This window comes from Nicotiana tabacum, chromosome 7 (assembly GCF_000715075.1).
Source record: "Nicotiana tabacum cultivar K326 chromosome 7, ASM71507v2, whole genome shotgun sequence".
In the NCBI taxonomy this organism is placed as follows: domain Eukaryota; kingdom Viridiplantae; phylum Streptophyta; class Magnoliopsida; order Solanales; family Solanaceae; genus Nicotiana; species Nicotiana tabacum.
This window is the reverse complement of record NC_134086.1, coordinates 85,518,400-85,541,026: the sequence shown is the minus strand read 5'-3', so window position 1 is coordinate 85,541,026 and position 22,627 is coordinate 85,518,400. Positions and strand designations below refer to the sequence as shown.

General features: G+C 38.6%; 3 protein-coding genes across 3 annotated transcripts; 1 reads left to right on the top strand and 2 right to left on the bottom strand.

The window, feature by feature from the left end:
* Window positions 1-213: 213 nt before the first annotated feature.
* On the top strand, window positions 214-1,023 carry LOC142162153 (uncharacterized). The gene is made up of 2 exons (XM_075218474.1): window positions 214-454; window positions 599-1,023. Exons 1-2 carry the CDS (start codon window positions 214-216, stop codon window positions 1,021-1,023), a joined length of 666 nt encoding a protein of 221 aa, XP_075074575.1.
* A 17,116-nt stretch (window positions 1,024-18,139) lies between these two features.
* LOC142182549 (uncharacterized) lies at window positions 18,140-19,610 on the bottom strand. The gene has a single exon (XM_075256773.1). It carries the CDS (start codon window positions 19,499-19,501, stop codon window positions 18,266-18,268), a length of 1,236 nt encoding a protein of 411 aa, XP_075112874.1. The 5' UTR covers window positions 19,502-19,610; the 3' UTR covers window positions 18,140-18,265.
* Window positions 19,611-21,795: 2,185 nt separating this feature from the next.
* Window positions 21,796-22,506, bottom strand: LOC107805843 (protein VACUOLELESS GAMETOPHYTES-like). The gene has a single exon (XM_016629938.2). The coding sequence runs from the start codon at window positions 22,504-22,506 to the stop codon at window positions 21,796-21,798; it is 711 nt and encodes a 236-aa protein (XP_016485424.1).
* Window positions 22,507-22,627: the final 121 nt, after the last annotated feature.

Here is a 22,627-nt window from a genome sequence, read left to right as displayed (position 1 = left end):
TATCCAACATTTGTCAGATACTTTTTAGATTCTCCGCAAGTTCAATATGAAGTTAAATCCCGAAAATATGCCTTTGGCGTGGCTTCAAGTAAGTTTTAAGGTTTCCTTGTTTCTAACTGAGGTATAGAAGTAAACCCTACGCAGATCAAAGCCATTGAAGAAATACCAAAAATACTCACGAGCAAAAAATAGGTGCATAAGCTGACAGGTAGGATGGCAGCTTTGGGAAGATTTATTTCTAAATCTTTGGAGAAAATTTTTAAGTTCTTTTCAATGTTGAAAAAGCAAATCCAATTTGAGTGGACTGAGGAATGTCAACAAGAACTCAAAAACCTAAAAGCATATTTGTCAAACCCACCGTTGCTGGCTAAACCAAAGGATAGAGAAAGACTACTCATCTATCTTGCTGTATCAGAAATGGTGGTAAATGCAGTGTTAGTACGTGAAGACAAAGGTAAATAATTTCCAATCTATTATATTAGAAAATCTTTATTGGATGCTGAAACCCGGTATCCTCACTTAGAAAAATTTGCTTTAGCACTAATTATGGCATCCAGAAAGTTGAGGCCTTATTTTCAATGTCACCTTATCTCTGTAGTGACCGTTTACCCCTTAAGAAATATATTGCATAAGCAAGAGCTGTCAGGTAGGTTAGCCAAGTGGGCTATAGAGCTTAGTGAATATGATATCGCATACCAACCTAGAACTGCGATAAAATCATATGTTTTAGCAGACTTTGTGGCAGACTTCAGCCTATGGATAGTTCCTAAAGCAAAAAAGGAACTACAGGTGTTCACCGTATCTAATCCGGGTACTTGGACCCTATTTACTGATGGCTCCTCGAATGTTAAAGGAGCGGGTTTAGGCATTGTTCTAATCCCACCTTCAGGAGAAACCATAAGGCAGGCAATAAAGTGTCATCCCATTACTAACAATGAAACAAAATATGAAGCTGTAATTGCAGGTCTGGAATTGGCACGAGAACTCAGAATAGAGCAGATTATAATCAAAAGTGAATCGTAGCTTGTAGTTAATCAAATGCAGGGGACTTATATAGCTAGAGAGGCGAGGATGCAACAATATTTGAAAAAGGCATGAGAATTAATCAGACAATTCCAATCTTGAAAAATCTTGCAAATACCAAGGGAGAAAATGGGGAAGCAGACGCGTTAGCTAATCTCGCATCCGTTGTAGAAGTAACAAATGAAGAAAATGCTTCTGTAATACATTTGTTTCATTCGGCACTCTATCAGAATAAAAACGAGGTAAATTTCAACAATTTAACTTGGGATTGGAGAAAGGAGTTCGTTAATTTCTTGCAGTACGGGATTTTACCTGAAGATAAGAAAAAGGCTTAGTCACTTCGATGAAAAGCTGCCCGTTATTGTTTGGATCGTGGTAACCTATATCGAAAGATGTTCGAAGGGCCTTTAGCAAGATGTCTCGGACCTTCTCAAACAGAGTATGTGATGAGATAAGTACATGAGGGACACTATAGAAATCATGCAGAAGGAAGATCCTTGGTAAAAACTCTAATTAGAGCAGGGTATTATTGGCCAAAAATGGAAGAAGATGTGGAAAGTTTTGTGGCCAAGTGTGACAAATGCCAACAATATGGCAACAACATGCATCGCCCAGCAGAGCTGTTACATCCGATTATTTCACCATGGCCTTTTATGAAATGGGGAATAGATATCATAGGTCCACTACCACAAGCCAAAGGAAAGGTACGATTTTTATTAGTATTAACAAATTATTTTACCAAGTGGGTAGAAGTATGTGCCTTCAAACAAGTGCGGGAGAAGGAAGTCAGGGACTTTATTTGGCGAAACTGTAACAACCCGACCGGTCATTTTGAGCTCTAGCGCGTCGTTCAGTGGTTTGAGGCTATGAGCAGCATCACTTCAGGTATTATGACTTGTACGTGTGGTCAGAATTGAATTTGGGAAGTTCGAAGTTGATTTGGAAAGAGAATTCTCATTTCGGAAGTTTTAAGTTGAAAGAATTAACTAGGATTAGAATTTTGAGTAAACAATCTCGGAATCAGGATTCGAGGGTTCCAGTAGGTTCGTATGATGATTTTGGACTTGGGCGTATGCCCGGATCGGGTTTTGGATGACCCGGGAGCGTTTTGGCGCCCATTGTGGAAGTTAGCATTTTGGAAGAAATTTCATAAGTTTGGGTTGAAGTGCATTTCATTGTTATCGATGTCCGTTTGGAATTTTGAGTCTGGGAGTAGCTCCGTATGGTGATTCTGGTGTTGGAAGCGCAATCGGAAGTGAAATCGGAGGTTCTTGGGTCATTTTGGAGTCATTTGGCTAAAGATAGAAATTGAAGGTTTTTGAGAAGTTTGACCAGAAGTGGACTTTTTGATATCGGGGTCGGAATCTAATTCCGAAAGTTGGAGTAGGTCCGTAATGTCAAATATGACTTGTGTGCAAAATTTGAAGTCAATCGGGCGTGAATTGGTAGGTTTAAACATCGAAAGTAGAAGTTTGAAATTCTAAAGTTCATAAAGCTTGGATTGGAGGTCGATTCATGATTGTAGCGTTGTTTGATGTGATTTGAGGCCTCGAGAAAGTCCGTAATTTGTTTTGGGACTGGTTGGTATGATTGGTTGGGATCCCTGGGTCCTCGGGTGGATTTCGGATGATTAACGGATCGAATTGGAGCTTAAAGGACAAGCTGAAGGGGTCTGGTTGCTGGTGTAACCGCTTCTGTGGAGGGTTCACCGCAGAAGCAGCCCCGCAGAAGCAAGGAAGGGCACCGCAGAAGCGGTTAGAAGTGAAGGGATCAGGGACTGCAGGTGCGAAGGAATTCCCGTACCTCCGTGATCGCAGATGCGGTTGGTGCGACGCAGAAATGGGCTGGGGCAGCTGGAGGAGGACCGCAGAAGCGTTACTAGAACTGCAGAAGCGGCCAAGTGACCACAGGTGCGGAAAGGGCTGGAGGCAGTGAGTGTTTTAAATTTCGGGATTTGGCCATTTCCTCTCATTTTTCTCTTGGCTTGGGCGGTTCTTAGAGGGTTTCAAGAGGGTATTTTCATCATCAACGATAAGGTAAGCTATCCCACCTATCTTGAGTTAAATATATTGATTATGTATGGATTTTAGCATGTAAATTGATAGAAATTTGGGGGTTTGAGGAAAACCTAGAAAATTCTTATTCTTGGATTTTGACCACGATTTTGGGTATGAAATTAAGAGAAAATCATATAGTTGAGTTCGTGAGTTCATGGGTAAACTTTATCTTCGAAAAATATAGGAATCTGGGCTCGAGGGAAATTTTGTCAACTTTTCGATCGGGGTTAGGAATTGTTATAAATTGGATTGTAATGAGTAATTGAACATATATTAATGGGTTTGCATAATTATTGGCTAGTTTTGGAGCATTGTGCATCGATTCGAGTCTTTGGAAGGGCGTGGAATACCGGTTATGGATCTTTCGAGCGAGGTGAGTGTCCTTTCTAACCTTGTAAGAGAGAATTATCCCCATAGGTGAGTTAATTGGTTATGTGCTCCTATTTGTGGGGGCTACGTACTCACGAGGTGACGAGAGTCCGTGTGTGGCTATTATTATGCTATTGTCCAGGTAGTCTAGGACCCAAAAGCATGTTGTACTTGGAAATATTTGTAATCCTATTGACGGTTTGACTTGCTTAAATTCTATCGAATTGGTAAATGAATTTCTAAAAGGATTAAACTTTATTTTTCTTAAATCGTTAAAAAGGGAGGATTTGGATTTTCCTTGGATAGTTGTTCCCTAATGAAGTCTCGATTAACTATTTGAATATGTGATTCTATATGTACCTGCGTCGTATGTATGATTCGCGAGTAGGGTGTTTGTTTATTTTATGTTGACCGCGTCGCATGGAGGATTCGCGAGCGGGGTAATAGATGTATTTATGGTTCGCGTCGTTCGACCCTCGATAGTGCACATTATTACATTTCTGTTGGATCGGGTCGTATGACATCAGCATGATTTGTGCTTGCTTGTATTGCTTGCCTTGAAACTTATTGAAGTTGTTATTGCCTCTTCCCGGCTTAAGGATATATGTATAAATGATGAAAAGGAATTTGGAAATTTCCTATAAAATAAAGAATTGTTTACTTGCTTCAACCTATCGAATTACAATCATGTTTATAAAAATCCACGATTTAATATATTATTGATATAACATTATTGGACCACTAGTAAGTGTCGAAGTCGACCTCTCGTCTCTACTTCTTCAAGATTAGATGGGATACTCATTGGGTACACATTATTTTCGTACTCATACTACACTTCTGTGCATTTTTGTTACACAGGCACATGCATCTCTTGTGGCCTAGTGAGCGTAGCAGTATGGTTGATACAGAGACTTAGATGAGCTGCATTTCCCAAGACAACCCGCAGCCAGCAAGTCTCTTTCAGATTACTGTATTTATCTTCTGTCCAATATTGTATTCCGGATGGTTGTTGTATTACATTATTTCTTAGAAATTGTTCATGCACTTGTGACACCGGGTTCTGAGATGCCTATGGGTTTATTCAGAAATTTTAAAAGTTGTTAAATGTTTCATTATTTATTCAGAGGAATTTACTATGTATTGTTTAAATGTATAAAAGAAGTGATTTTGGAAATATTTAAAACGAGAATTTAATTAAGTATTTTGGTTGGCTTGCCTGACAGCAATGTCCGGCGCCATCACGACCCTTAGTGAATTTTGGGTCGTGACAACATGGTATCAGAGCACTAGGTTCCCTTAGGTCTCACGAGTCATGATCAAGTTTAGTAGAGTCTCGCGGATCGGTACGGAGACGTCTGTACTTATCTTCGGAAGGCTACAGGGCTATTAGAAGTATTTCCCTTCTTGATTCCTCATCGTGCGATTTGATTCCTTGAGGCTTATGCCCTTGTTTCCTTCCTACTCAATCTTACGCGACGCAAACCACTGGTTATAAATCGAGAATTTAAGGATTGTAATGGTTGTACGCATGTGGTGCGGGGTGTTTCTCCCTACGGGATTGTTTGAGTTATTATCGTCGCCTTGTGGAAGGATATTCTATTGTTTCAGCTCAGTAGCGGTACTTCTGAGAGCTCTGAGGCTAGGCACAAGATGCCATGATGCTATGAACAATTGTTTCGCAGTATTGATATGATGGTAGGATGTTTGCCTACGTGTCGGGGTAGTGAATGACTTGAAAGGAGGTTTACTCAATGCACGATCTAGAGATTCAGTATTTTATTCCCGGCAGGGGAAAGGCAATCGGGCTAAGAATGTTTCGATTTGGGTTGATGGAGTAACTAGACTTGGTATTTGCGAGCGTGGTGGAGTTTTTTTCTATGATGAGGTGTCGTTGTCCTTATTAAATGTACTAGGTTCGCTGGTGTTATGATCTTCTACAATTCGCCTTTGGAGTAGGATATTGCGAGACAGTATTGAATAAGTGACGGTCAGAGATCGCGGGGTGCGGTGGTTCAGGATTTAGTCGGTGTTTCTAATGTCGATAGCTAGAGAAAGACGATCTCTGGAAAGGTTTAAAGTTAGTAGCGATTTGTGGGTTCGAGTGCTACGAAGGTAGATTTTATTAAGGCAACAACTGAGCAGCAAAGAATGAGGAAGGACATGTGGGAAGTGTCAAGCGGTGGTTAAAATTTCTAGAAGGCCAGGTATAAGAAGCAAAGGTCGAGTGGTTGACTAAAGGGGTGAGTTTTGCCAAAGTGGGAGAGTGGCGGAGTTGCATATGGGTCTGTTGGTAAGATGACTACACCCCTTAAGGAGGGTTTGGAGCGATTTGGGAATTTTAGTGATTGGTGATTAGGGCCTACGGATTAATTTGAAGTATGGACTATTATGTGGCAGGAGATTTGATATAATGGAAAGGAGCTGCTTAAAATGAAGAAGGATACAACCTAACTTTGAATTTGAAAGATGTCACCGCGCACTTAATTGATGTCCATGAAGAGTGAATGGACTGGTGCAGCTAGAGAGTGAGCTCGGACTCAGGATGGGTCATTGATGTCGCAGTGATTGTACCCCATGCAGTGACGTTGGAAGATGTCGGAGAGTGATTTTCATAGGGAGTTATTCCCCGTGAGCAGGTTAGAGCTCGCATGGTTGGCGAAGCTTTTGTGAAGAATTCTATTGGTTATACTGTAAAGAGATCGGTCGTGCGAATGTGGTTGATGATTTAGAGTATAAAAAAGGGGGTTTTACAAAAAGATTCTGAGAATATTTATGGTCGATTGCGCATGGGTATGTCAATAAGAGATAAGGAATCATGGTGAATTTCAGAGTTATGTAATAGTGGCTTCAAGCTAAGTGGGAGAGTCCCGCCGCCTACGATTGGGTTGTATGGTTATCTTCTTGTGAGGTTTCGGCTATCGGCGTATTGGTAAGTTATTTCAGCTACGGGAAAATAGCATAAGTGATAATTTGAGCAAAGGGATTTTTAAAGGTGTGCTATGATTGGCCTTATTGGCTCATGCTCAGACTTAGGGAAGAATTCAGGATTTATGCCTTGTATAAGTGCGGGTTTCAAGGGAAGTGATTCTGTCGGGTGCTTCGCCGAGAGGGTATGCATGTGCTAGGAGAATCATAGAGTTGATTATATTCGAGGCCCAGTCAGAGCGGGTGGCTCTCGACAATGGTCCTAGTGAATTCGAAGGGGTAAAGTATGGTGCCTATTGATTTCGAGCCTATAGGTACGGTTAAGAATTAAATTTTTGCAACGGCTTATTAGAAGAGGCCCAGAATGTTTTATGATGTTTTGACTTGCAGTGTAGCATTTGGGAGGTATGAAATGGTTCGTGGGATTTGAGATAGCATGGTCTCGTGATTCACGGTCACTCGGGATGAGTGCGGATGAAGCATGTTATGTGTTGAATGGAGTTATTATTTCTAAGGCAACCAAGGATAAATCGGAATAAGATAGACTGATTAGCCATAATTGAATTGTCACGATGACGGTAGTGACTAGTTCCCTTAGTGTGATTAAGTTATGCAAGTGATTTGTCATGGTATGGATGAGGCCTGCGGCCGCCGTAATTTATGTTATTCAGAAGTATTCCACTGTTATGGCCTGTTATGTGTAGGCGGATCCCGGAAGGGCTATGTTGGCTTAGACCACTACTTGAAGATTTACATATTCTACGGTTACGAGAATTCACCTGTGTGTTGCTATGGTTCTCTTGAAGTGAGTTAAGTGAAAAGTTTATATGATGAAGTGTTAATCTATTAGTAGTTCAAGAGTTGTGATGAAGATCTTGTGCTATCGCATATTAGCATATTGGGTGTAGTGAGTGGTATGGAATTTGAAAGTGCATATCAAGGTTGCAGTTCGGTGTTGACAAGGATGTCATGAGCTCGGATGAGCAGGAAAGGGATTTGAATGTTTAAGAGTAAGCTGGCATTGTCTTCAACATCACCTGAGATCGGTGTTTTGTGAAAGAGGCTTTGCATCCTGGTTAAGGCTTCTTAATCGCTTTTCAACGTTAGTGTGGTTGGTGGTTTGGATGTACAGACCTGTTATCTGATATGGAAGGTTGTATTAGTGTGGCATGTAGCCACTTGATTGATTGAAGAGTTAAATCAAGTATGAAGATTGTAGTGATGTCGTTAAATTGAGGATTGATGCCTGGAGAGCACACGGTTTATTAGGTTGCGGACTGTGGAGGATTACTCCAGTTATGATAGTTGTTCTCGTGTGTTATGAGAAAATGGGTGTTATTATGGACCCATGAAAGGTTAATGGCCTAGTTCGGTGTGATCAGAATCAGCTTGAGGTCTGTGGATGGATTTAAATGTGAATATAGGCTCTATATCAGGCCAGATGTGTTCATGTCAGCAATGCTCTCCTTATGGATAAGTAGTCAGGGTTTTATTTTGTCGTCAGCTATTTCATGTAATGATATGTTGCGCCATGTGAGTTGTGAGACGGCTTGGTGAATTTCTTATGTGTTGAGATAATGTTATATGAGCAGGATGTCTCTTGAGGTTCAGATCGTATATCGCACCTCAGTTGTGCTTGAGTTTTGTAGCCTATGGCACTATATGTCTCCCCAGGGGTGGTATTATGCACTTGACGTGCTGATGACTGACATTCGGTATTTTGATGTGATAAGCAATCTAGCTTGGTGTGTATCTCCTTATGTGAATTTTATGTGTGGATCGGGTGGCACGCCGCCATGGATATGTTGTTTGGATCGGGTTGCGCGCCACAATAGTGTGATGTTGAGTACAGTTCCCCATATTTGTTTGTATGTGTTTTGTTTCCTATTTTTCTGAGGAAAGCTCATGTTAGCTATGTGCCTGCGTCACATGTATGATTCGCGAGCGGGGTAATTGGATTTCCTTTTCAGAGTTCATTTTCCTTTTGTATCGCGTTCGAATTGGTAGCTTATTGGCGCATTGGCGCATCATATGAGACTTTTGGTCATGTTTGGGTGGCTTATTGCCTGAGCAGTTCGTACTGGGTGAGACGAGATCATTGGATTTAGGATCAGTGCAATCTAATTATATGAAGTATATTACGGAGCTAAGACCATTATTTGTTTCAGAATGAGGTGATGGTTCTTGTCAGAAGTATAGACCCAATGATTTGTCGATTCGGTAGTTGGTTATGAATTTCTACACATCTCTTCCGTCATGGTGGTATTGTAAGAGTTAGAGCAAGACCTATGTATGTCATGTGGTACAATGGGAGCATCAGATTCATGGAATTTCGAATAAATGGATCAGAGAATGTTATTGTGGTCCTGTGAGTAAAGTGGTGCAAGGTGTGAATTCAGCTAAGGTGTGCAGTCATGTTTTGGTGTTGCGTGTAGCTATTGATATGGTGAGCGTATGTTGTAACTGGCCAGGCAGAGAATTCCGGATGATTGAATTGGGCTCTAAGGCTTATTTGCTTAAGTGAAAAAGGATATATTCAGATTGACCGAGCAAGGGTGCCCAGCTGAGTTGTGGTAGCACGGGTAGGTGCTCGAGGTGTTAAACAGTGATTTCGGACAACTTCGTTGCAGTTCTCAGCACGTTCGAGGATGAACGTATGTTTATATGGGAGAGAATGTAATGACCCGACCGGTCGTTTTGAGCTCTAGCGCGTCGTTCAACGGTTTGAGGCCATGAGCAACATCACTTCAGGTATTATGACTTGTACGCGTGGTCGAAATTGAATTTCGGGAAGTTCGGAGTTGATTTGGAAAGAGAATTCTCATTTCGGAAGCTTTAAGTTGAAAGAATTAACTAGGATTGGACTTTTGAGTAAACGATCTCGAAATCGGGATTCGGGGGTTCCAGCAGGTTTGTATGATGATTTCAGACTTGAGAGTATGCCCGGATCGGATTTTGGATGACTCGTGAGCGTTTTGGCGCCCATTGTGGAAGTTAGCATTTTGGAAGAAATTTCATAAGTTTGGGTTGAAGTGCATTTCAGTGTTATCGATGTCCGTTTGGGATTCCGAGTTTGCGAGTAGCTCCGTATGGTGATTCTGGTGTTGGGAGCACGATCGGAAGTGAATTCGGAGGTCTGTGGGTCATTTTGGAGTCATTTGACTAAAGATAGAAATTGAAAATTTTTGAGAAGTTTGACCGGAAGTGGACTTTTTGATATCGGGGTCGGAATCCGATTCCGAAAGTTGGAGTAGGTCCATAATGTCGAATATGACTTGTGTGCAAAATTTGAAGTCAATTGGGCGTGAATTGATAGGTTTAAACATCGAAAGTAGAAGTTTGAAATTCTAAAGTTCATAAAGCTTGGATTGGAGCTCGATTCATGATTATAGCGTTGTTTGATGTGATTTAAGGCCTTGAGCAAGTTCGTAATATGTTTTGGGACTGGTTGGTATGATTGGTTGGGGTCCCGGGGTCCTAGGGTGGATTCCGGGTGATTAACGAATCAAATTGGAGCTTAAAGGATGAGCTGAAGGGGTTTGGTTGCTAGTGTAACCACTTCTGCGGAGAGTTCACCGCAGAAGCGGCCCCACAGAAGCAAGGAAGGGCACCGCAGAAGCGGTTAGAAGTGAAGGGATCAGGGACCGCAGGTGCGAAGGAATTCCCGCACCTGCGTGATCGCAGATGCGGTTGGTGCGGCGCAAAAGCGGCCTGGGGTCGCTGGAGGAGGACCGCAGAAGTGTTATTGGAACCGCATATGCGGAACTGCAGAAGCAGCCAAGTGACCGCAGGTGCGGAAAGGGCTGGAGGCAGTGAGTGTTTTAAATTTCGGGATTTGGTCATTTCCTCTCATTTTTCTCTTGGCTTGGGCGGTTTTTGGAGGGTTTCAAGAGGGGATTTTCATCATCAATGATAAGGTAAGCTATCCCACCTATCTTGAGTTAAATATATTGATTATGTATGGATTTTAGCATGTAAATTGGTAGAAATTCGTGAGTTTGAGGAAAACCTAGAAAATTCGTATTCTTGGATTTTGACCACGATTTTGGGTATGAAATTAAGAGAAAATCATATAGTTGAGTTCGTGAGTTCATGGGTAAACTTTATCTTCGAAAAATATAGGAATCCGGGCACGTGGGCTCGAGGGAAATTTTGTCAACTTTTTGATCTGGGTTAGGAATTGTTATAAATTGGATTGTAATGAGTAATTGAACATATATTAGTGGGTTTGCATAATTATTGGCTAGTTTTGGAGCATTGTGCATCGATTCGAGTCTTCGAAAGGGCGTGGAATGCCGGTTATGGATCTTCCGAGCGAGGTGAGTCTCCTTTCTAACCTTGTAGAGGGAATTATCCCCATAGATAAGTTAATTGGTTATGTGCTCCTATTTGTGGGGGCTACGTACGCACGAGGTGACGAGGGTTCGTGCGTAGCTATTATTATGCTATTGTTTGGGTAGTCTAGGACCCAAAAGCATGCTGTACTTGGAAATATTTGTAATCCTATTGACGGTTTGACTTGCTTAAATTCTATCGAATTGGTAAATGAATTTCTAAAAGGATTAAACTTCATTTTTCTTAAATCAGTAAAAAAGGAGGATTTGGATTTTCCTTGGATAGTTGTTCCCTAATGAAGTCTGGATTAACTATTTGAATATGTGATTCTATGTGTACATGTGTCGCATGTATGATTCGCGAGCAGGGTGTTTGTTTATTTTATGTTGACCGCGTCACATGGAGGATTCGCGAGCGGGGTAATAGATGCATCTATGGTTCGCGCCGTTCGACCCTCGGCAGTGCACATTATTACATTTCTATTGGATCGGGCCGTATGACCTCGACATGATTTGCGTATGATTGTATTGCTTGCCTTAAAACTTATTGAAGTTGTTATTGCCTCTTCCCGACTTTAGGATATATGTGTAAATGATGAAAAGGAATTTGGAAATTTCCTATAAAAGAAAGAATTGTTTACTTGCTTCAACCTATCAAATTACAATCATGTTTATAAAAATCCACGATTTAATATATTATCGATATAACATTATTGGACCACTAGTAAGTGTCGAATTCAACCTCTCATCTCTACTTCTTCGAGATTAGACGGGATACTCATTGGTACACGTTGTTTTCGTACTCATACTACACTTCTGTGCATTTTTGTTGCATTGGCACATGCATCTCTAGTGGCCTGGTGAGCGTAGCAGTATGGTTGATACGGAGAATTAGGTGAGCTGCATTCCCCGAAACGACCCGCAGCCAGCAAGTCTCTTTCAGATTACTGTATTTATTTTCTGTCAAAATTGTATTTCGGACGGTTATTGTATTACATTATTTCTTAGAAATTGTTCATGTACTTGTGACACCGGTTCTGGGATGTCTATGGGTTTATTCAGAAATTTTAAAAGTTGTTAAATGTTTCATTATTTATTCAGAGGAATTTACTATGTATTGTTTAAACGTATAAAAGAAGTGATTTCAGAAATATTTAAAACGAGAACTTAAGTAAGTATTTTGGTTGGCTTGCTTGACAGCGATGTCCGGCGTCATCACGACCCTTAGTGGATTTTGGGTCATGACAGAAACATCATAAGCCAGTACGGAGTTCCAAAATAAAATGTATGGATAATGGCCAGCAATTCATAGATGTGAAAATTACAGAATTCTTTCAGAGTTGGCAGATTAAAAGGATAACTTCAACACCTTAGCATCCTGTGGCTAATGGACAAGCGGAATCGACAAAGAAAGTTATTATTAATAACTTGAAGAAAAGATTAGAGGAGTCAAAAGGTAAGTGGCCAGAAGTATTACCAGGAGTCCTATGGGCTTATCGAACGACAGCAAAAACAGGTACGGGAGAGACTCCATTCTCACTTGTGTATGGTGTTGAAGCCTTAATTCCAGTTGAAATAGGTGAACCAAGTACAAGATATACCCAAGCGACTGAAGAATCAAATGAGGAAGAGATGTGAATAAATCTAGATTTGCTTGAAGAAAGGAGAAAAGCGGCTCTAATAAGGATGGTAGTGCAGAAACAAATTATTGAGCGATATTACAATCGGAAAGCTAATCTTAAATACTTCAAGATTGGGGACTTCGTCCTCAAAAAAGTTATTCAATCGACAAAAGCGTCCAATGTAGAAAAGTTGAGTCCAAATTGGGAAGGACCCTACAGGATTCGAGGCATTGCCATAAAGGGCGCGTATGAGTTAGAAATAATGGACGGCAAAGTACTCCCATCGAATTGAAATGATATTCATTTAAACAAGTATTACTTCTAAGCAAAGGAAGAACCCCCGGTCAGGTATCATTCGTGTATGATTTAGTTTTATTCCTTTTTAATTATACTAACCATTTTTTATAATAGGCACAAAGCTAGCCCATACCAAATGATGATATTAGACCTGAAAGACACGCGGGATACAAAATTATTCCCGGTCTGGGTTACAACCTTTCTGATGAAAATAAAATAGGTTAAGTAGTCAACAGCTAAAAATATACCTCCGAGTCCCGTATGTATTTTTCTTTTCGGGAAATGGACCAAATGAAAGGAATAATCAAGTGCTCGAGATTTCATACTTCAAAGCTCTAACACTTGGGGGACTATAGAAAGAAGATTAGAAGTCAGAATTCAAGCCTGGATCAACCCAAAAATCAAAAGTCAAGAGCCAATCAAGAGCCAAGAAACAAGTCTGATTCAAAAACCTTTGTAATAAGCTTTCATAAAGTGTAAACTCGCGGACATAAATTACAAGATCCTGCGAGTACTTAGGTTAAGGGTAGTGATTAGTCATGGGTTGCAAGATATACCCGAGAATTTTTTGAAATCTGTTATAATAAAAATAGTTATGAAAGAGATGTCATACAAAAAGTTAATTGAATACTTGTAAAGTGCTATGTAATTTGAAAGATTAAGACATGAAACTTCCTCAAATTATTCATGAAACTTCTTCAAAATATGTATTTTCCTACTTTTATCATATACCTACACCAATATGAAGTTGAGATGTTTTCTTCATTAGTGTCGTTTATAAAAGGGCCCTCTTTTATAAAATTCGTGTCTATGCGAAAATCACAAAATATTAAAGCATTTTTAAATGCAAGTCAAAGAGTTTAAACGAAAAATCACATTAAACGAAAGATCATATATTAAACTTGGCTAAAACTAAGTATATACTTAGTTAAAACCAAAACGTTTGTTTGATAAACAAACCCCAAAACGAACCAGGGGTAAAAACTAACCAACGATTTCAAAAAGTAAAACTTACTATCAAAAGTTCAAAAACTAAGAACACAAAGGGGCAGAATCCAATATGGAATCATCAATAGCAGGAGAAGATTCAACTTGAGCACAGGAAGCTTAAAAACTAACTTCACCAGGAGTAAGCTCATCACCTTCGGGAACGCCGACCTCAGGTGAATGAAAATCTTGACTTTGCTGAGTTTTTTTGATTGCCTCTTTAGCTTTAACAATCTCAACATTGAGATCAAAACCTTCTTGGCTAGCCTTCATCAAAGTCTCGAGGCGAGTATTTAAAAAAGCCCAACTTACATCACGTGTCGATTTATCTTCAAGGGCTTCATAATATTTCTCCCACTGGTTAATTTCAGCCTCCAACTCTTCTTTCTCAATCAAAGAAGCATCGTAAGAAACCTATAAAGGGGAGAGGGAACTCTCCAAGAATTGGATCTTATCAGAAGAGACACAGAGGTCTTCTTGAACCTTAGTGAGTGTTTGAACTAGCTCCCCTGCATAAGTCTCCTTCTGATTAAGGAGTTCTTTCAAACCCATTATCTTCTCAGTAGCTTTAGAAAGTTGCTTTGCAAACGAAGACTCAAGGATGTCTTTGTCTTTGTCTTTGCCAACTTGACTTGAAGAGGTTTTTTCAACTGCCAATTTCGTCGCCATCATCCTTGCTTGTTGTTCCAAAGTATATTTCTCTAGCTAAAACTTCTTTCTCCCATTGAAGACCCTCGTATTGTTCCTTCCAGTTATCCACTTCAGTACGATAATCATTGACTAGCTGCCCAGTGTGAACATTTATCTTCATGAGCTCTGTGCCTATCAAGTTGATCCACAAAAGAAAAGAAATAAGTGATTGTCACACAAAAGTAAATAACCACGAGGAAAAGAAAAGAAAAAGCTAAGGCTTGAACCTTCAAAGATGAATGAACAATATCATTCATCCATGTTAAGGAGATGTGGTTTTCCAAATTTGACTTCTCAACTAGGCCGATCAGAGGTTTCAACCATACGTCTGCTTGACCAAATTTTTTCAACAGATTACCACCTTCAGGAACTTTTATGATAACTTTTTTCATCACCCTATTGCTACTAGAAGTACCAACTTTAGCATGAGAAGTAGTAACAACAGGGACAATTGAGGAAGTTAAAGCAGCCACGGGAGGAGCAGTAGCAGTAGTAACAGGAACGGTAGATTGAGAACAAATAGGGACTGATGCTGGAAGAGGAGTAAGGGGTAATTCTTCAAAAACGGGACCAAAATCTTCACTACTAAAACCATGGGAAAATAGTTGATCAGTAGAGTCATGAAGGGGAGCATTCATCTCTTCATTATAACTCACTAAAGTAGCATCTTCAAGCTCATTCACAGGAACTGAACTTGGAGGAGGGGTGACTTTACCATCTGAAATAACGCGCCTCCTAACCCAAGGCCTGCACACTAAGGAACCCTCTTCTTGTTCCTCTTCACCTTATGAGATACGGGCTCCGTCTACTTTTCTCTTTGCTGAAGAGCTCAGAATCCTTTCTTGAGCAAGACTCACCGTAAGTCTCGCAGATGAAACAGAAGCAGGACTAACACCGCGAATGGAAAATCCTAACAAAAGCAAAGAGTCACGGTGAGAAACTCTTAACTTAGCAAAAGACAAAAGGAAGAAGACTAAACGGGAAAAAGTACCGTGTGTTTTAACTTTACACCCAAATCTATGAGAAAGATACTTCCAAGATCTTCTCTCCATAGGGGCAATAAATAGCAACTTTCCTACCCAAGCACGGAAGTTGGGAATTTCCTTAAAAACTTTCATAGTTGCGAAAAAAGCAGGGGTGAGAATACATGAGAATCAATTTTTGAGAAAGGAAAAAGGTGAGATACAAATACTTACATGCAAAATTTTATTTTTCTGGAAAAGGCATATTTTCTTCACCCATCAAACATTAGTGGGAGCAGCAACGAAGCGAGCATACCAGCCTCGATCTCTATCATCCTCAAGGCTAACCAATACTCTCTTACTTTTAGCCACAAGGGAAAAAACTCCTTCATGAAATAGTTTGGGAGAGTAAGATAGAGTAGGTGACGAAAAGTAAAAGGCATAGAAGCCAAGTTTGATAAAAAATGGAGGCATGCAACAGTTCTCCAAATAATAGGACAAATCTGTCCTAAACACACATTAAAGTAATAACAGTACTCAATAATTACCGGGTCAATAGGAGGTTTAAAACCTAGGGTAAAAGCATATGTATAAACGAAGGAATAGCCAGTTTAATATGAAGTTATTCTTTAGTAGAACCACGGACTAAAATTGAGAAGTCGGGTTTCCAATTACATTCTCTTCGAACCAGAGCGACAAGAACAGTGGTAATCAGAGTTGGGTAACAATCAACACGATCAAGGGAAGCAGCCATGGAAGAGACTTGACTCTTCATGGATCCACTATCAGTCACAAAGGATAGCTCTTGAGGAACAATTTCATCAACAGTAGGTTTACGTAGAGCTTCAGTTGAATTTTTGTCTTTAGAAGAAGATTATAAGGTTGCAGAAGCCCTAGGTCTAGAAGAAGATGGATTGGCAGCACTACTTTGAGAAGGGGAACCACGGTTAGAAATGGAACCAAGGCTCCGTAATCTACCACCTCTTCTACTTCTAGTAGGTACATTAGAAGAAGCAAACTCATCAACAGTGATAACTTTGCGAGGATCAGGGGAAGCCATGATTAACTAGAGAAACACAAGAAAAAGATGCAGAAAGAAGTAAGACAAGAAGACGAAGAAGGAAAGGCTTTAGAAAATAGGAAAAAAGGGGTGAAGTATTTATAGGAAGACATGACTATTGAGGTCATTATGAAGCGTCATAATGGAACCGTCACTTCGTGACTGATGCGGTTGTAGGAAAACCCTAAAAGACGCTGAAGAACTAAAGGACTAGTTGGTAAAATCCACGTGGCATGATCATTAAATAAAAGTGATGAACGTCACATCGATTCAGAAAAGGATATGATTGTATTCGAAAACGGTGGCAGAGGATTCCCGCCATAAAACATTTCCACTTCCCCAAATATTCAGTAGAGAACATTCAAGAAAGTGGGGGGACTATCTGTATTGGTAGTGAAAAAGAGCTACACGTGGAATGTTAGACTACTGACTTGGCATAACACGTAAGAGTAACAATATAGCAACATGTGGCAGTCTTATTTGATAGAGTAAGAAAAGGCATGGGAAGAAACACCCACGAGACAGTACCGGACCTAAAAGCCGGCAAAGAATGAATAAATAATAGAAAGAAGAAAGATACATGGACCGGAAAGAAATAAGGAAGGGGGAATCGTAACAGATGTAAGACATTTATAGCAATAAATGCATCGGTTATGAGAATCCAAAATAGAGGGCAATCAATATCATTAATGCCCATAATTAGCACAAATTACGGGGGAAAACCGTTACTATTGTACATTCATATATAAAGGCACATAATTTTATTTGTAAAGACACATCTCCTTTCTCAAAATTCTCTGCTTTGATCCTGCAATCAGCTACTTCCTTATTTATTTTTTTGTTATTTTCCTTTGATACTGTTGAGAAAGTGAAGCAAAACTTGGTTATCAGAAGCCCGTTTTCTTCTAAAATTAGTCTTTGACCGAAAGATAAATTTTTGGTTAAACAGGGTATTTCCAATATTACACAAAAAATTGATTAAAAATATTATTTGAGTAAGAAAATAGTTCAAATATAATATAAAAATATATTATCGTGGGGGTTTATTATTCTCAATTTCAACTCTTTATGCAATCCATTTAATATTACTTTTTTATGGTATTGGACATTATGGAGTAGTAATGTATTGCCAATACGGAGGATTCTTATGAAATTGATTTTATTAAGCCTTCCTGCATATTTTTAATAAGAATTTAATAGATAAAATTTTATTAATTTTAAAAAAATTTAAATATTAAAAATTAGTAAAAATGGTATTGTAGTCCAAAAAATAGGGTATTGCAGTTATGTCCTTTAATTTCCTATGCTTTCACTTAATATTTTAGGATTATTGGTATATTAATATTGTAGTTATGCTTTTATAATAATATATGCTCTCATTTTTCTAAATGGATTTGGACAATATAATAATTGTCAAATTAAATTAGTAATAGGACATTATAATATATTTTCGAATTAAATTAGTAATATGAATTTTTAAGAAGTATATCCTAAAAGTAATAGGATTACATGACTAAAGATATTTACTTGTTCAATTTTATATGAATTAGACACTCCGAAAGTAATTATACTAATAGTATTCTAAAGATAATTATGTAGAATTCCTACGGTGTAGTATTATGTCCCAAAACTAATTATGGGAGTATGTGAGAGCTTACTTAGTTCCTGTCGTATTTATCCTTTCTACAAAATTTAACTAGTTTCAGTTTAATCATAACTTGGGAAAAACATAATGCCAACTTTTTACCCGACCGAAAAAGAAGAAAAAAAATTACTCCAAAAACTGTAAAGAAGATTGGAGAAACATGTCCAACATGAAGTAATAGACATACAAGAGTTGAAAGAAAAGGTAATACTCCAAAAAGAAATAACATAAGACCAAAACATTTAATTTGCAGAAAACAATGAATTCAAAGAAGATTGCTGAAGATATATGCAGTTAGTAGTAGTAGTATCTTCGTGATGGCCCGTCGACCAAGTCAAGCATAGCCTGTCTTGATCTTGCCGCAATCTGAGCTTCAATTTGTGCTGCTATTAGCTGTTCATGAGCATCATTAGCTGAATTTATCATCTCAACTGCTGAATTTGGATTTGGATTTGGATTTTGACGTTTTTGTGATCTCGGTAAAACATCATCTTCAGGACTTGCACAATGCAAGTGCGTCCCGAAATCACATTCAGCGCAATAGTACAACCAATCGGCTTTGTTCATTATTGCATTGCAGATATCACAAGCAAATACGGTCTCCTTATCTTCGTATGGAGAACCATAGAACAGCTCCAACTCATGTGGGTGTTTGTCAACATGTATTGACCTTGGAATTTGGAGTTCCTCTTCCTCCCCTTCTTCGTCCTCCTCTTCTTCTTCATTGCCGTCTTCCTCCTCTTCTTCTTCCTCTTCATCTTCTTCTTCATTGCCGTCTTCCTCTTCTTCTTCCGCTTCCACTTCCTCCTCTTCTTCTTCCTCTTCCTCTTCCGCTTCTTCATCTTCTTCACCTTGCTCTTCCTCTTCTTGATTGGTTTCTTGTATCTTGATTGGTGCTTCCTTTGGTTTCATGATTGGATTTACTTCTGGTATGTTGAGTACTGGCCGTTCTCGTACTTGTTGGCTGACAGGTTTGGAATTTCCACATTCGAGATGTGTTCCAAAATCACATTCAGCACAATAATACAACCAGTAATTAAGATCTGCATTGTCGCGACAGAGATCACAAACAAAAACAGTGCTCTCATCTTCCTCATCATCATCAAAAGGTGAATCAAATATGAGCTCAAGTTCATGACGGTGCTGCGGAAGGAATACAGTATGAGGCAAAAGGGCACAATGCAAGTGGATATCAAATTCACAAGCGGCACAGCTAAAACTATAGCCATTGCCATCAGAGCCACAAGCTTTGCAAGTATACGACCGATTCGTGTACGTAGGAACTGGGAGAAGGGTCAAGTGGTGGTAAGGATGAGACAAATGATCGAGAAAACGAGGAGCATTTAAGCAGTTTTCGTGAAGGAAATACTGGCAGCTATTGCAGCCATAGAAATTAGGGTTGTTTGGTTTTTCACAAGCATTGCAACTGAGAGTTTCAGCTTCTGTTGGATTCACAAGTTTCAAGATGTGGGGGTGGCTGAAGTGTTGTTTACCTAGACTTGGAGCATCTCTCCGTTTCTCTCTTCCCATTTTCCTTTGTAATTAACTTGGTTGGTAATCAATAAGGAGGTATACAATCGAAATATATACTTTAGAGAGCTAGCAAGTTCAATGATCACACTAGCTAATTTGTATTTGTATTTGCAGCTACGTACCCTATTTAACTAGAATATGATACTAATAAGTTGGCAGTGCTAATTGATTGCTATTGCTTCAACGTACGACTTGGTTTTCATCATCTTTTAATCTCTTTTGTAAGTCGTCTCCGACAACAATTTGGCCAATTGTTATTCAAAAATAGTTTAGTTACCATAATTTGACTGATTAAAAATGGCGTTGCATTATGAAGGTTTTTGCTATTATTCATATAGATAATGCTATATTATTCGTACAGCTCATTGTTTAAGAACCTTTATTTTTCTTCTTATTCTCAGTCTCAGTTTGTTTCTTGGAGACCAATTCCAAATGACACCTAATTGGCACCAATTCAATTGCATGACCATACCAGTTTCTTGAATTTTACCAAACTTTTCTATACAGTCAACTTAACTATAGTATATTTAATTGAAACTAAATTAGATCTTTGCAACATTTTACTCATAGTAGACTTTAGGCTCGTCACTACCACATGCTTTACATTCCAAATAATAGACTCCCTCTGGTCCATAATAAGAAGTAATTTAGTCAAAATACAGTTTTTCTCTATGGGTTAGTATTTTCTTAAAGGGCATGTTAAAAGCTAAAAATTCATTTATTATGGATCGGAAGGATTAATATAGAAGACACTTAGCTCTAGTTGGCTTTGTAAATGCTCGTGTGTGATATAAATAGGAAGTTAAATCCACCAGACCACCAATTTCGACAAATTTAAGCCATGGGTTCGAACTGCGAAAGCAATTACTAATGCTTATATTAAAGTAAGTTGTCTACATCATATACCCAATAGGGTGCGGTCTTTCACCAAATCTTACGAACGCATGATACTTTGAGCACGGGCTACTCTTTTGATAACCTGGGAAGTCAACTGTATTGAGGTTCATGGAAGTTACGGTCAAAGTCTACTGTTAGACTTTTTGCTCTTCCAAGTTGGCATTTGATCATTCATTATCATACTGCTGACTAATAATTCATTCTACTATATTCTAAATGTTTCATTTAGACTAATATATTTATTTGCTTGATTCAAATCAAACCAAAAAGGTATTTAGTGCCAACTAAATAATTAATTTTTTAACCAAAAGTGGAACAAACTGTCTCGTCATATAGTCATATTCATTATTCTCTCAGAAACAGAATTATATAGTAATCATTTATATCATTCCTAACTTGCAAACCGATCACTCAGCCTTAGACCTAGCTACCAATTTTACATTGTACGTGTCATTTTACATTTTTCTTTAATTTAATTATATCATTTTTTGTTCTCGAAGGGGAGAGTGGACCATGAACATAATATGAAGGGAAAAAAGTAGGAAGGAGCATGAGATGACAGTTTCACACGTAGGTATATGTGGTGAATGGTATTGGTTGGGTTTTTTCTTGTAGTGCCTGCTAAATTATAGTTGAGCATAATGGTCAAAATTCCACTTCGAGCGAAACAAATTAACAAGAGTTTACTCTTTTATTGTGAAAATTAAAATACAAAACTCAAATGGAAAACCAATGAAAACAACAGCACGGAGTTTTCGAAGAAACATAACACATTGAGGGATGTACACCTCTCGAAACAATCAACCAGCTTGTAATTAACTTTAACAGCTAGTAGATGATTTGGTTGTTACCTGTCGTATTGTATCGTATTGTAATTTAAATATAATATTTGTTTCGATTGTCACTTACTTTTTATTGTATTGTATTATTATATCCGTCATTATGTAATGACAAAAAGTTCCACCTTATGAATCGATCAATTTGATGTGGTTATGTTGCTAGCTTATTTTTTTCTCTCATCTTGCTTTTTTTACTATTAAATAATCCTATTATATCTTCTACCCTACCTTTTTATATAATAATATTACCTCGTACTCTTACTTTTTCTTTATTATAATATTGCAATTTTATTCTTCATATTGTTGGTGCGACATCATGAAATCATGACGGCAAATAATACAATCTATCCAAATATAGTATACATTAAAACGATACAATAGAGTACAATACATTATGAAACGATACATAACAATCATAACACACAGAGACTCTCTTCTCTAGTAAGAAAAGAGCTTTTATTTAAGTTTGTGACCTATGACCATAAATCCGTTGCTATTTCGTTGAAATTAGCTACCGATTATTTTCGGTCACTAAAGTAGGTCTGTAGTGAGCCATTAATAACAATGAGAGCTACGCCACATATTGGTTATAGCTTGGGCGTTCATATAGGCCATGTGAGCTTGAAAGTTAAGCCTTGCCTGTTGTCCTTGAGCTTTGATTGTTGCCATCATCAATCTTTGCTCATTAGTCATATTCTCTTCCTCTTCTTCTTCTTCGTTCTCAAGGCTCAAACCATCTTCTCTTTTAACAGTCGCACATTTCAAGTGTGTGCTAAATTTACACTCGGCACAATAATAAAGCCAACGGCTGTCATTGCAAAGTCCGTCGCACACCTTGCAAAAGAGATGCACATAATCATCAATAGGAAATGGCCATTGATATTGGAGTGTAAGAGAGTGTTGGTGATCTTCACGAGTCACATTTTCTGGCCAAGAGATAGCACAATTAGCATGGAGACTAAAGTTGCAATCGAGGCATTCGTAAACAAAGGCTTTTGGTTCTTCACCGCATGCATTGCAACCAAAATAAATTGAGTCTCGTTCGGGTAGACTAGGGTATAGAGTAAGAGGGTGAATAGGATGGGAATTGTGTTGAATTTTTCTTGGTAATTCGAAGCATGATTTGTGCAGGGTGAATTCACAATTAGGTTTGGTGCATTTGTAAGAAGTGCCAGAAAGTTTATTCTCACAACCTGAACAGATTATCTCATTTGTTTCTTCAACTTCACAGAATTCTAAGGCATGGGGGTGGCTGAAATGCTTCATTTTTTATTTTATTTTTTGCTTATTCGTTAAACACTTAGTACTAGTGTGGTTTTAAGTATTCTGTAAGTGATATACATAGCATGTTAAATATAGAAATCCTGGCAAGTTGGTGACATGAAAG

Bases quoted from the DNA above. Each gene is read 5' to 3' on its own strand.
- LOC142162153 (XM_075218474.1), top strand. From the start codon at position 214: ATGGCAGCTTTGGGAAGATTTATTTCTAAATCTTTGGAGAAAATTTTT. The intron at 455-598 runs GTAAATAATTTC...TTATCTCTGTAG, and splicing joins GTTAGTACGTGAAGACAAAG to TGACCGTTTACCCCTTAAGA.
- LOC142182549 (XM_075256773.1), bottom strand. From the start codon at position 19,501: ATGGGAAGAGAGAAACGGAGAGATGCTCCAAGTCTAGGTAAACAACAC.
- LOC107805843 (XM_016629938.2), bottom strand. From the start codon at position 22,506: ATGAAGCATTTCAGCCACCCCCATGCCTTAGAATTCTGTGAAGTTGAA.